This window comes from Chenopodium quinoa, unplaced genomic scaffold, assembly GCF_001683475.1.
Source record: "Chenopodium quinoa cultivar QQ74 unplaced genomic scaffold, ASM168347v1, whole genome shotgun sequence".
Lineage (NCBI taxonomy): Eukaryota > Viridiplantae > Streptophyta > Magnoliopsida > Caryophyllales > Amaranthaceae > Chenopodium > Chenopodium quinoa.
Genome location: NW_018744626.1, coordinates 1,269,205 through 1,283,696, shown reverse-complemented (window position 1 = coordinate 1,283,696; position 14,492 = coordinate 1,269,205). Strand labels below are relative to the sequence as shown.

The 14,492-nt window shown below is 33.4% G+C and overlaps 2 protein-coding genes and 1 non-coding gene across 3 annotated transcripts; 2 read left to right on the top strand and 1 right to left on the bottom strand.

Moving 5' to 3' along the window:
• Nucleotides 1-842: 842 nt before the first annotated feature.
• TRNAR-UCU lies at nt 843-915 on the top strand. The gene has a single exon. It is a non-coding gene; the product is annotated as a tRNA-Arg (tRNA).
• A 62-nt stretch (nt 916-977) lies between these two features.
• LOC110700362 (plant UBX domain-containing protein 10-like) lies at nt 978-4,169 on the bottom strand. Its single transcript, XM_021877889.1, has 4 exons — nt 3,043-4,169; nt 2,149-2,322; nt 1,853-2,020; nt 978-1,303 (listed from the first exon to the last, which is right to left on the bottom strand). The coding sequence occupies exons 1-4, from the start codon at nt 3,649-3,651 to the stop codon at nt 1,076-1,078; spliced, it is 1,179 nt and encodes a 392-aa protein (XP_021733581.1). The 5' UTR covers nt 3,652-4,169; the 3' UTR covers nt 978-1,075.
• Nucleotides 4,170-10,823: 6,654 nt separating this feature from the next.
• LOC110700361 lies at nt 10,824-14,411 on the top strand. The gene is made up of 7 exons (XM_021877888.1): nt 10,824-11,621; nt 11,760-11,846; nt 11,943-12,155; nt 12,363-12,527; nt 12,634-12,687; nt 12,785-12,931; nt 13,847-14,411. The coding sequence occupies exons 1-7, from the start codon at nt 11,424-11,426 to the stop codon at nt 14,222-14,224; spliced, it is 1,242 nt and encodes a 413-aa protein (XP_021733580.1). The 5' UTR covers nt 10,824-11,423; the 3' UTR covers nt 14,225-14,411.
• Nucleotides 14,412-14,492: the final 81 nt, after the last annotated feature.

The following is a 14,492-nucleotide window of genomic DNA, read 5'->3' as shown; positions in this document are numbered from 1 at the left end:
AGGCTGGATTCGGTCCAAGTTATGCTGGGCCGAGTATTTCCTGCACAGTAAACACACGTAAACTAGCCTCGGGGGTGTTGCCGAGGAAGGCCCCTCCGATGCTAAAGTCAGTACAATGTGTAAGAAGAAGACACTATGCAAGAGAGTTTGTTGCTTGAGGCTTTTGTGGAATATCTCAGAATATATGAATGAACATATGAATCTATGAATGAATCAGAATCTGAATCTCCCCTTGAATGTATCAATATGATGGCTTTTATACCTCATCATACATAGAGAGGTTGGGCCTTAGCCCAATTGGCTTGCTTTGTGGGCTGACCTTTGACTTTAGCACAATTGGAGAGTTGAACCTTGACCTTGGGCTTTTAATTGGATCATTTAGTGCTTAGGCCCAATTGGACTAAATTGGACCCAAACATCTCCTATTCGTATTTTTCAAAGTATTTTATTTGTCGTATACTAGTACTTCATATTTAAAAACCCCTCGAAGTTCACTTGAAATAATAACACTTGGAGATTAATTTAGTTTACAAAATAGTTTTATTTTATGAGTCACACTAAGAATATTCTAAAAGTTCTCTACAAAAATTACATCATTATGAAACAATCTACAATGAAGGTACGACAAATCGTTTTATGATTTTTTTTTTGGTACCTTCACTTTAACAATAATCCAAAACATATGGTTAATAATAACAATAAAAATATGTTTTTTTTTTTTAAAAAAAAAAAAATGTTTAATAATAGTAATAATAATAATGTTCAATTTTGTTATGGAGTTGTCAAATTTATGAAGGTACTAAAATAGTATTTTTATTAGAGAGCACCTCATTCAACATTGAGCGCTCGTGGCCTAATGGATAAGGCATTTGACTTCTAATCAAAGGATTGTGGGTTCGAGTCCCACCGAGCGTGTCAACATTTTTTTTTTAATTTATATATATATAACTTATGCATGTGTATAAAGCACCAGGAAGTAATGTATCAGGACAAATTACAAGTAAATAGTCCATAAAAATAGAATTTTAACTTCCATACAAGATACAAATGTTTAAATATGATTATGAAGTATGAACTAAAGAAGGTCTAACAACAAGCTAGCTCTTGGATGAAGGCCAGCATCCTTTAAAGTCATGCCCAACTGATCAGCACCATAAACTTTTCTAGGGAAGCTTGATATTAATCTGTAATTTTCGATTCCGGGTAAACCCAGTGAATCTATGTAGTAGTAAATTGCTTGCACCTTGTCTGTTGCTGCAAAACTGTGCTCTCTTCGTTCACCATTCGGAAATCTTATTAATATCTACAAAAAACCAACGACATTAGGCAATAACTTAGCAAGCACTTAGTATGTGAAACAAATGTTTGTATTCCAGAATTTATAAACATAATACTAGTATTAAAAGTCTACAACTTTCATATATCAGTTAATCAGTATTTGTACTCAAAAGTACTTGCACAATTAGTCAATTATAGTGTAGTTTTTCAAGAAGTAAAGACAACAATAATTTACTGATGAAGTACTCTAGTACTAATTAACTAAACACCAAACAGAACTAACGAATAAATCGGTCTGGGAACAGGGCGATTTCTCTTGAACTACAGTCAAGACACTTAACAAAAAAGATCATCTAAGAGAGTCTTAGATGAAACTGCCTCACACTACATTATCGTGAGATATTAAAAGATACACTTTGGTTTAACAATGCGGATACTAGACTTTTCCGTATAATTACAAAGAATGATACTCATTATAGTTCCAAAAAATCTCTGATAAAAAAATTACTGCTTTACTGATATAAATAGTCATTTGTCCCAAAAGAGCTGAGATTTGAGAAAAGAAACAAATTACCTGAGTATTATTTGTTTTACTGGCCCTATTCTTGTGCAGATTTCCTTTATTTGCTGCAGCTGATTCTTTGACATGACTAGCCTTGTTCCGTATGTTAGATGGTTGTATTGTTGTTTCTGGTTTTTGAACTTTATTTTCTGCAGGTATATTCTTCAGCTTCTCCCTCTCCTAATTTTATTTTAAAAGAAGAATAATCAATAAAGAATATTTTTTTTTTTGGTTAGCTTTTGAATTTGAAAATTTGATCACCATTCATCAAGGAATTGTATTCTTGTGAATGTGAAAAGAATAAAAACCTGGTCTAATTTGAGAGCAGCAAAATATGCAGCATCTTGTTCTTCTCTTAACCGACGATCCGCAATTCTTTTGTTTTCCTCTATAGCTCTTGCATTGCCTAAGGCAACTCCTTGTTCTTCCAATGTCCTCTGTAATATTTCTAGTAGTTCTGCTGGGGAAACTGGTCCTTCAATCTGAACATTTTTTAACATGAAACAGAATAAAAAGGGGATTAATAATTTAATTTGTTCATACCTTATCTTAAACATAAGGACTACATTCTTCTCAAATAATTAATTGCAGTGATTTGTTTGTTAAATCAATCTAGTATGGTTAACATAAAGAATTTACCAAATCTCTAGCAATTAATATTGTCAGTAACAGATGTACCAAGGAGTTTAAAGAAATGGAAATTTCCCACAAATTAAAGACTTCCTTTTAATGTAATTAAAGTTCACATAATATCAATCAAGCATCAATAACAAGAAGGTGCCTAAGTGAATCTAATTCCAAAACCAGGTACCCGGATTTTTTGCTCACCCCAAGGTAAGATAGATCAAGTACATCTACCCATGAATTCCAATAAATATACTCATTAACATTAATACAATTAAGTTTAATATTCACCAAAGAAGATAATAAAAAAGAATTTAACACAGGTATTATTCAAAGTTTCAAACAACAGTACGGAGTACTTCACCAATAATTATAGCACCCTGCCTAATTTCATATCTTCACTCTCAAGATGAAAGATAATTTAATTTACAGATCATAGGTTATAAAAATGGTGGGCATGTGCAACAACCTCCACCCAATTCTTCTATGATTATTTTTTTTTTTCTTTTAAGTTTTGGGAAAGGGGGACCAAAAAATTATACAAGTATTAAATTTAACAAAACTGTATAAACTCTAACCTGTTGCAGCACAGAAATATTATCACCAGAAGCAGGAGCAATAACAGCAGAAAATGGAAAGCTAGCAGGCCTTAAAATCCCACTCATCTGCAAACCCTCACCTCTATCAGCAATGGCACCCCAACTAACAAAATTAGCATCAAGAAACTGAACTATAATCTCTGAACACAAAGTCTGACTGCAGAACTCTGCTGTAAAAGGATGATCAGGAGAATGTAAATACAAGAACATAAATTTTTTCTCATCTTGGGCAATCTTTAATGCTTGAATGAAACTACAAGCATAAAAGAATGGATGTGTAACTCCATAATTCTGCTCAAAACTATTCAAAAAGGCCCATTCATCATTTATCAACGCGGTTCCGGGGTCATACTGGGGTGGATATGATGGGAATTGAGGTGGTGGTAGAAATGGTGGCGGAGGTGGTGCAGGAAGGAGAACTTGATTTCTTCTTTCTCTAGCCATTACATCGATACCATGTCCCATTGCCCTTGAAAACCCTCCCAAAATATTTCTTGGCAGATTTATCATCCTTCTCACTATCCTACTATAGTTGGGAAAGTCTCCTGATCTTGTTCTTGAATTTTCTCTCGAATTAGAAGACGACATTTTTCGATTTTCAGATCTTAGAGTTGGTATAGTAGAAATGTAAATTAGTTCCCAAGGACAAAATTTCTGGGTATGATAAATCACAAGGAAAAAAGAAAAAAGAGATGAACTGCTTATTGTTCGAATGTTTTTATGTCAAAATCAACTTTGGATTCCTTCATTCATGTTTGTTTACAGCTAAACAAGATAAGGTAAAAATTCCAAAATTTGTGCTACTGATTTTCTATCCCAAATTGAGTTTTCACAAGATTTTGCTTTACTTTTGGTAGCATCTTAGGTGTGGGGTAAATAAGATTTAGTTATCAACTTTCAGAACTAGTTTCATTAGAAGATTAGTGTGAACATTGCACAAAGTTTAATGGGATTTTTATTTTAATCTTGATTCATTTGCTAGTCCCTTTCTTCGCCATTCCCAAGTAAGTTATGTTTAAACCAGAAGTTCTATGACATAACTTCTTATCTTAAATTAGCCTCAGTTTTTCTGCAAAATATGTTACTTCTGCGTTACTGTTGTTGTTCAAGGAACAAAAAATAGGAGGGAATAATTACTTAGTAATGCATATTAAGTAACTAGAAAGTAATGCATATTAAGTAAAATTTTCACTAAAGATCAATTTCTCAGTTAATACTCCGTAATACTAGATTGGCAAGATGATCATACATGTATGCAATGGACGACGAGAAAAAAATTGAGTTCTAATGTAATTCATACTTTGTACTACGTATATCTTTTGGCTTAATAGAAGGTGCAAAGACCGACAATAATTAACATATTTTGAACATAGTTTTCAAGTATATGTACAACAACTAATATTGTTGAACATGTTAAGATGATGAATACTTGGGAACGTAAACAACATGGTTGGCAAATATTATAAACATTTAGCATATAGGATTAGCACTGTCAAAAACCGAACCGAACTGGTGAAACCGAACCGTTTCAACCGATCCGAATGAGAACCGAACCGATTAAAAACCGATTTTATGAAACCGAAAACCGACCCGAACCGCATGTTAGTAAAACCGAAACCGAACCGATCCGAGTAAACGTTAAACCGTTTAAGAACCGAACCAAATCTAAACCGAACCGTTTCTAACCCGAAACCGTTTAAACTGGCATAAAAACCGTTTAAACTGGCATAAAAACCGTTTACACCGAATCGTTAACAAACTGCAACCCGTTTGCACCGAACCATTTATAAACCGAACTAATTATAAACCAAACCGCTTATAAACCGAACCGTTTATGAACCGAATCGCTTATAATTCGAACCGTTTACAAACCACTTCCTACTAGGAGTATTTTGAACGACTCGATAAAAATCCGATTTTTTTAAATAAAAAACAGACCCGAACCGTAATTTAGTAAACCTAAAATAAAACTGATCCAAATAATGTTAAATCGTAGAAGAATCGAACTCGTTAACAAACCAAACCAGTTATAAATCGAACTAAAATAAAACTGAACTAAAAAAAAAACCGAACCGTTTCTAACCGGGAGAAAAACCATTAACAAACCGCAACCCGTCTGCACCGAACCGTTTACTACCCGGACCGTTTACAACCCGAACCGAATTTAAACCGGGATAAAAACCGTTTACACCGAACCGTTAACAAGCCCAACCCGTTTGCACCGAACCGTTTACTACCCGAACCGAATTTAAACCGTTCAAGAATAAACCGAAACCGAATCGAACCGATAATTATTTAAACCGAACTGAAACCGACCCGTAAGACTTTTGAACCGATTTCAAACCGACCCGATTTTAAACCGAACCGAAACCCAACTGTCAAACCGTTTTGACAGTACTATATAGGATGAATGATTTGATCCAAACTAGAATCTAAAGTGAATGCAGCTTTGCAAAACTTTTGACCTTCACAACCAAGAGAATCTCCTGTAATTACTAACAGAAATCAAATAAATTAATTTCTCTAGTTTTGTCTTCTTCACTAGAATTTCCTTAGCAGCTAGTTCATGCTTTGAAGGCAAATTCCTTTTAGTGGAACTTTATGTAAAGTTAAGCAGTCAGCCCCCAGCTTTTCTTCTTAAAGAAAGGTACAGAGAAAATAATAATTTTAATAAAACCCATTATTGGTTATATCACATGGCTTCACACCCAAAATCCAATGAACTATCTCCATCTTCACTCATACAATGATATCAGAAGGATAGTGATCATACATCTAACAAGTTTTTTCTTATTTCTAATACTCGTACTAAACCAATGCATAATTAGATCAGCTGATATAGGAATTATGCTAGTGTACTCCGTGTTTTTATACTAAACCAACACATAATTAGATCAGCTGATAAAGGAATTGTTCTACTGTACTTAGTATCACTAAAGGTCTTAGTTTCGTGCCTTTGGTAGAGTTCATCCTACCCCCCTCCCCTATATAAACCCCAACTCAACTTGAATTCGAATCAATCGGAGCAAACTAGTGGGTAAGGTACCCTCAACATAAAATAAAACACAATATCTTTAATGCTAGGAAAAGTCCTCGTATGATCTTTCCCTCTTTCCATTATTAATGTAGGTTCAATGCTGCAATGAACTATTAATAATCACCCTTGTACAACACAATTCAATTATTAATCAGTTTATGATTTGGAGGTATTTTGTCTCAATCTTAATCATAAAGAAGGACATCTTTATCATATGCTCAGCATTATTTAAAAACTTTTGGCGCTTGCTCCTACGTTCAATTCCTAATCCTAAACTATTGGCAAAATACAGTAGGGTGTGGCTCCTTTTCCCTTCACCTTATCCATCATAGAATGTGGGGATTAGAGGTGGGTAGAAACTACACTCCTACATAAAAATAGGCAATACATCAACTCTATTTCTCTATAATCTTTTTTTTTTTGACACACTATTTCTCTATAATCAAATAATAATAATATGCCCAATGATTTGTCCGAATGTAACTCACACTTTTCCAACTTCACACAAAGGATATTACGTATCTATTTACCAAAAATTATACTTATAAAATATTATGTATTGTTATAATGGTTATTTTTTATTTGTATACTCCATATAATTTTGGAGTTAAATTCCTCCATTCATGCTTATTATCAACAATCATCGCCGGACCACATGAGAAAGAAAATAAAAGAGAAGGAACAAACATATAACAAAAATTAAGTAAAAACAAAGTACGGAGTAAAATTTAGCCTATAGAATCAACCTCTAAAAGAGATTAGTGAATAGTGATAGTGAAATCCAATTCAACACTACTAAATATTTTTTTTTATTTTTTTATTGTCGATTAGTAGTGTGTATCTACCCAACAAATAGATATAGTTATTCACTTATATTTGTCGAGAAGTAATCAAATTATCCATATATCGGTGATCAATAAAGGTTCCTTCCAATACAATATAGTCTCATACATTGTTATCATAATTCCTTTTTGGAGTACAAGCTTCACATTGACGTCAAATGAAGAGTAGACATTGCACATACACACAATGCTCGGGTCACATTCCAAATGACAAGAAGTGATAAAAGGTCTGTCAATTTTTTTTAAAAAAAAAATCAGAAAAGAAAAGTAAGGAAAAGCGACCTTATTCTAAGCTTGATTTTCTTCAACAAATTGACTTATTTAATAAAAGCAAGCATGAATTAGAAGTAGAAGTGACACCATGGTGGCATGGTACTCATAAGTCATAACATTTCGTCGGTCACACACTCACACAGTCACACTATCTTATAGTCACGTTTCAATAATCTCAAAGTCCTAGCAAATTTTAAATCGACATAAAACCTAGATTAGAGCCCATGAAAAATTTAGGATTTTAAACACAAAAAATGAACCCAAACTAATCCAAAAATGTACATCCCGTCAAAAAAAAAAAAAAAAATTACTTATACTCCATCTGGACCTAAATATAAGCCCCACGAACCTTGTTTTCAAATAGAAAAACCCGATTTCTTTTTTATTTTACTATATTCAATTTTAATCAACAATATGTCAATATATAATTCACCTCATTAAATCGTATTCTTTAAAAAAATGAGATTTTTATTTTAGAGACCGATTGAGTAGGACTTGACCATAACTCTAAAAAGAGCATGTATACTCCGTAGTAACCAACACAAAATACTATCTCACGTATATTTGATGTCATCATAAACAACACTATAGTAGTATAGTGTATAATATTAATCAAAATTACAAACTTTAAGAAAACCAGTCAGCATTTAATTTGATTTTGTTCAAGACAAAATCATCATTTATAAAATTAGTTTGAATTCCATTAAGAATCTATACTCCTAAAAAGCCAGCTTTACAAAGGGAGCCACTAAGCCAGGCATGCTTTCATTAACTGGGATAAACTTTTACTCTGACGTGGGCCATATATTATTATTCTTATTACCTTTTTTTTGAAAGAATTCTTATTACCTTTTTTATTTTTATATTTATTTTTTTAATTTAATTATCAGCATATTTTCCATTATATAAATTCATTCAAAGAGTAGTGGGGAATGTGAGGTGGGTCTATCTTTCTTTGTGAAAAGAAGTGACCTGATAAATATAAATAACATGTAAAGAGAAGCCTTTAGAAGTGGCAAGCAAACCCTGCCCAAATACCCTTAAAAGGTTAACCCAAGAGCTAAAAGGATTAGGTCCATAACTTACTGCCCCCCAAAATACCATATTTGCGCATGTAACTAAAGCCACTAAGATATCATTTTTATACAGTACATGATCATTCATTCAAATCATAATCACATATTTCAAATATGATACTCATTTACAACAGTCTAAGAATGTAGAATCTATGCATAAATGATGTCACTAATCAGTCTTTGATAGTCTCGAAAGCTAGACCCGACAAAATCAACATGAACTCGAATTATACTTAAAATGAGCAAAATGAACTAATCCATCCAATTTAACGTGTTTTGCGCGGCTGATTAATTTGCGCTGCAATAGCTCAATTACGACCTAAATTAAACTTTTAAAAGACCAAATTTGACATGAACTGAAATAAACCCAATTGAGCTCTAAGCAAATCAATTATATCAGATATCAAATATCAAATTCGAAACCTAATTCGATTAAAATGATTCAATTTTCTATCTAGAAACAATAAACCTAGAGAAATAAATTGTGAAATAAATGTCATAGAAACTATCCCATATGGCATAAGAGAATAAGAGATGCATATAACAAAAACCAGTAAGGAATTACTACCCATTTTTGCCTTTCTTATTTTTTTCATTAAACAAGTAGCTGAAAATTGTACAATGGGTGCAGGACAGCAATAAATGGCTCAAAATACAAGCCATTCAAGTAATTTTCCATCAGATGGAAATGCCATAATATTGTGTCAATGACAGTGGGCCTAACCATCTAATCGCACCAGATTGAGCGTGTACAACCGTTTCAAGCAATGCATTTACTTATAACACCCACAGTTTACTCCTGTTTCTTCTTCTGAAAGGGAGGTGATATCTGCCGACCCAAATGTGTTAATTTCATGTCTATAAACCAAAAAAGATCCAATTTGTTATAGATAGAGGTTATCGTCTAGGGTCGCTTAAATACTGGTAGTCCTAATACTCACAAGCCTCTAAAGTACTACCACAAATCCACAATCATAGAACGTAATAGAAGAAGTATGTCAACGACAAGTCTTTAAAGCATTACCATTACTTATTTTCTACGCGTCTATGCCATCCAAATTCCAAAGTACCAAAAGATATGAAAATGGACAAATTTAATGACCTTGGAGATTTACTATGATTTTCTCTACATGATAGAGGATACAAGAATATATATATAAAAAAAAGGATGGAAAATGCTCCATTAAACTTCTTTATGCCTTTTCAAAATTTAGTTAAGATTGGTACATCAAGACTATTTGATAGTGACAAGAGTCAAGAGGTACCCTTTGAAGAGCACATGCTTGACTTGCCGAAAGAAATAGAGCATCAATAGAAACTTCAATAGTGCTAAAATTTATGTGACAATTACTCTTTTCTTTTTTTAATTCTTTCCTTGCCTTCAAAACGAACCATAGTAGACTAGTAGTAGTATACTGTAACTGATTGGTGAACTTTGGATGATTTCACATCTCTTTTAGGAAATTCAAATTGTCAAGAATTTCTAGAGTGTCACCAACAACAGTTTTCTGAAATAAAAGAACAGAAATACAAACATGCATATCAATAAACACAAACGGGAGCCTCTGCTGCCGTGCACATAAGTTTTATAGGTAAAAGCAACATGCACATGGTGCACATTTTAGATATGGAGTATATAATTAACTAATTAAGGTACTCCGTGTTAACAATAAAAAAAGCTAATATGGTTGATACTTGTAATGTATTTGTGAGTGGTATCTAAGAATTAAATTCCAACTATATCATTGTCCCTTTAGATTACCAGTATCCCTAAGTAATTAAGGACAAATAATTAAGCCTTCCTTTTAATTTGTTATCTAATGAATATAAGGCTCAATTAGTCATTATTATTTCCAAAGGTAAAATAATAAAAGTCTGGAGTTTTTACTTCACAGTACAAAGAAACTTCAAAAGAAAGATTATAATGAGATTTCTAAATCATTATTATTTAGATATGATCTGAAATAATATGGCCCATTTTTGAAATTTCAAGAATTCAAGCCATGCTTTTAACCCCACCAGTATAGCACTAGCTTTCAATGTGGTACCAACATCATGATCTTAATGGTACTATAGTTTCACAGGACATAATAATGTTCAAGGATGGAAAAAGCAGGTTACAGGTTTACAGGTGAGGTTAGTGGAAGGAAAATGCAGTCAGCATTATTCACCATTTAAGGCAAAAAAAATTGTTTTTATTAAAAGTAAGAAGCAAAAATTCCAAATTACTGCACTATGGGAAGAAATTTTTTGATACAAATCATCACCAAGATTTTGACCACTCTTTCTCCAGTTTCTGACAAAAGAATTTATTTAACTAGCCAATAGGTGGTGTGATAATTCACCACTCGTTCTCACGCTGATAGTATAATTTAAACTAGTAATGTTGCAACTAAATTCAAGAGGACATTGTATATAGTAATATAGCTAATATTCTATAGAGTATAGGTTAAGATTCATTTGATATTTATAACTTTATTTATATAAAGATGTTGCTTAATTAAATACGGAGTACACTACATTCTCAAATCTATGCAGAATACTGGTAAGATAAAGTCGTGTACATTTGAATCTTTTGGAACCCGCTAATATTAGGGTTTAAATTTTTATTTTGACAGCACGGTAAGTTATAATTCCTTCTCATTTCACACACACATACACATGCACACACACTAAGAAAAGAAGTACCTTTTTTGGGAGCTGTCAACGCATTATGGGTAAAGTTAAACTAAGTAAACACAAGTATCCAAATGGTCTGCTTTAAATAAGATTGGGGGACCTTACTTAAGGGTGTGTCAGACCAAAAACCAAGACACAGGAATCTATTAAAGAAAGGGAGCTTAGCTGTCTGTTTGTGTGCCTAAGAGAATGGGAGGGGGTGTTGTGGTTTCTAAATCATTGGAAATGGTGAGGCAGTAAGATCGAGCCCCTGCTTCCTTTGAACGCCTCTAAGTTTGGTTTTTGGAAGCAATAGAATAAAACCTTCCTCTTAAGGACAAAATCATAGAATAACAGACTTCTAGTGTTAGCTCATCATAGAAGACAAGAGTAATACATACAAAAAACCCACAAATTATTTCAAGCAAAAGAAACAAAGAAAGCAGACATATAAACTTCAGAATTCTAACCTACATGGCTCCAAGAAGAAGTAGTTGTTCTTCATTTATTGTCAAATTTGTTGTTTCCCTCCTCATTGTCGCTTCCATTCTTAGCCCCGCGCTCTCGTTGCCAAACAACCAAACGTTCGAGCCGGAAAAAGAGCTGCAGAAATTAAGAAGAATCAGAGCTCATCTCAAGAAAATCAACAAACCTGCTGTCAAGACTATTAAGGCATGCCCTGTTGTGTATACAAAAATAGTCGCCATGTTTTTTTTTTTTTTTTTTTTTTTTTGGTAAACAGCATCTAAACACTAGGATACATGCATGTTCAAAATTTAATCATACGTTTTATTTGTTTTCCTATGACAGAGTTCTGACGGTGACTTGATAGACTGCGTTCCATCTCATCTTCAACCAGCTTTCGATCATCCTGAGCTCAAGGGGCAAAAGCCACTGGTAATGAACATTTGCAACAATCAAAGTTTGAGGCGAAACAATTAAACATATGTTTCATGATATGTAACGATGAAATTGTTGATTTTTCATTCACAGGATCCACCAGATAGGCCAAAGGGTATTGACTCTGTTGATGAAGTAACACACAGCATTCAGCAATGGACAGAATCTGGAGAATCATGCCCAAATGGAACTATACCAATCAGAAGAACTACAGAAGAGGATATCTTGAGAGCCAGTAAATTTGGAAGATTTGGAAGAAAGCCTAGAAGAATTGTGAGGCGAGATTCGGATGGTAGTGGTCATGAGGTTAGAGAATGTTCAACACTTTCTGAATATCAAAACACAAACAGATTAACAGAGTAAAAATATTGCAGAAGCAAACGGTTTACCACATACTTAAAAAAACAGTGAAGCATTGCTTCTTAACAATGGCACATTGGAATTGATCACATTCGAAAGCTATGATTCAAATCAGCATGTACGGATGTCTAACACATGATTTTCTATTCACAGCACGCGGTGGCATTCGTTAATGGACAACAGTTTTATGGTGCTAAAGCCAGTATGAATGTTTGGACACCTCAAGTTACTAATCCATACGAGTTTAGCTTGTCTCAACTATGGATCATCTCTGGTTCATTTGGCAATGACCTTAATACCATAGAAGCAGGCTGGCAGGCAAGTATATCAGATATACTTACTACCATATTATCAACTAAAAAAGAAACTACTTGGTTTCTATATAGACAATATTACTTATCCAATTTTATAATTTTTTCCTCAGATAAATCCAGCTTTATATGGTGATAAATACCCGAGGTTCTTCACGTACTGGACGGTATGTTCATAGTTCTGTTGTTTTTCATTATGAATTGCAGTATATATCATGTACGACAGTGATTAATATCAACATATTTGTTTGATTTTCTGTACAGACGGATGCATACCAGGCCACTGGATGCTACAACCTGTTGTGTTCAGGCTTTGTTCAGACTAACTCCAAGATCGCCATCGGAGCAGCTATTTCCCCAAGATCATCCTTCAAGGGTAGACAATTCGACATTAGTATCACAGTTTGGAAGGCAAGTTTAAATATTCTAGTCTCATTAAAATACACAACTTACAAATTATTATTCCCTCTGTTTTCTAAATAGTTAGCCACATTTTTATTTTTTATAATTTAATCATCCCAAATTAATAACCCACTTTCTAAATTTAGTAAGATTACTTAATACTTGTTTATTATTATAGTACCTTTAACTACCTACCTACTTGTGAGTTGTAACACAATGAAGAAGTAAAGTCTTACATAATAAAGGATAGTTATAATATTTCAACTCAATTTCTAATCAACCGTTAATCACATATATAGATCCTGAGTTGAAGAACAAATATCACTTATTTATAAGTCATTTCCGAATTCAATAATTAGAGGGCAAAAAAGCAAAGCATGTAGCATGAGATTCACACATTTTTCAAACTAGCTGACCAAGGAAGACATTGGTCTCATCTGTCTAGGCAATAAGCTTGATCTGATTTGGACTCCTAAAAGATGTAGTCAAAATCATCGTATTTTAGTTCAGCTATCAGGATTTGATTGAAATATTGGATTCACTTCTAGTCAAAATTTGCTTATGCAGTGTATAGTATGTCAACTATTGACTACAGTTACCGAACTCAAAGGCAATCATATACTTTATAAGTTTAAAATTTGAACTGCTTGTTCAATCAATTAGGACCTAGAAAATTAGGGGTAGAAGAAGACAAGACTCCCTAGGAAATGACAAATACTAGGTACATGAAGAAGTACAGAGTCATTTTCACAACTATGTATCTTCAGAGTCGTTTTCACAACTATATATTCTCTGCAAGCACTGCACAATGACATGAACAAGAAGTAGATAAAGACCAAACCAATAAACCATGTTGCTATATTTCCAGACGAAATACTTTTCTTTTGTGAAAAAACTATCTAAAGATGAGTATTTTGTATGCAGGACCCTAAGCATGGACACTGGTGGCTTGAACTTGGATCAGGGCAACTAATCGGGTACTGGCCGGCATTTTTGTTTAGCCACTTAAGGATGCATGCCAACATGATTCAGTTTGGTGGAGAAATTGTTAATAGCAGATCCTCAGGTTTCCATACATCCACTCAAATGGGTAGTGGCCATTTTGCAGATGAAGGGTTCACAAAGGCAGCATATTTTCGTAATTTACAACTAGTTGATTGGGATAATAACTTGATCCCTTTGTCAAATCTTCGACTCCTGGCTGATCATCCTAATTGCTACAATATAAGACAAGGAAGAAATAATGTATGGGGTAATTACTTCTATTATGGAGGACCTGGTAGAAATGTAAGATGTCCTTAAAAAAAAAATAGAGAACTGTGATTTTGATTGTTATTTTTCCTCCTCATGCCTTCACTCAAGTTAGGTTATAAGTATCAATATTTTAGAAGATTATTACTTCTCCAACAATGAATTGTTCAATGAAAACCACTGTATATCTGAAAAATACAAGTTGTTTATAGATAATATAGTCCATTGTGTTGTGTTCCAATGTTGTCCCTCCTATTGTATTGAAACATTTCTTAACTATAACCAACAACATTTGCTAAATTTTAGAAGATAGGTAGAG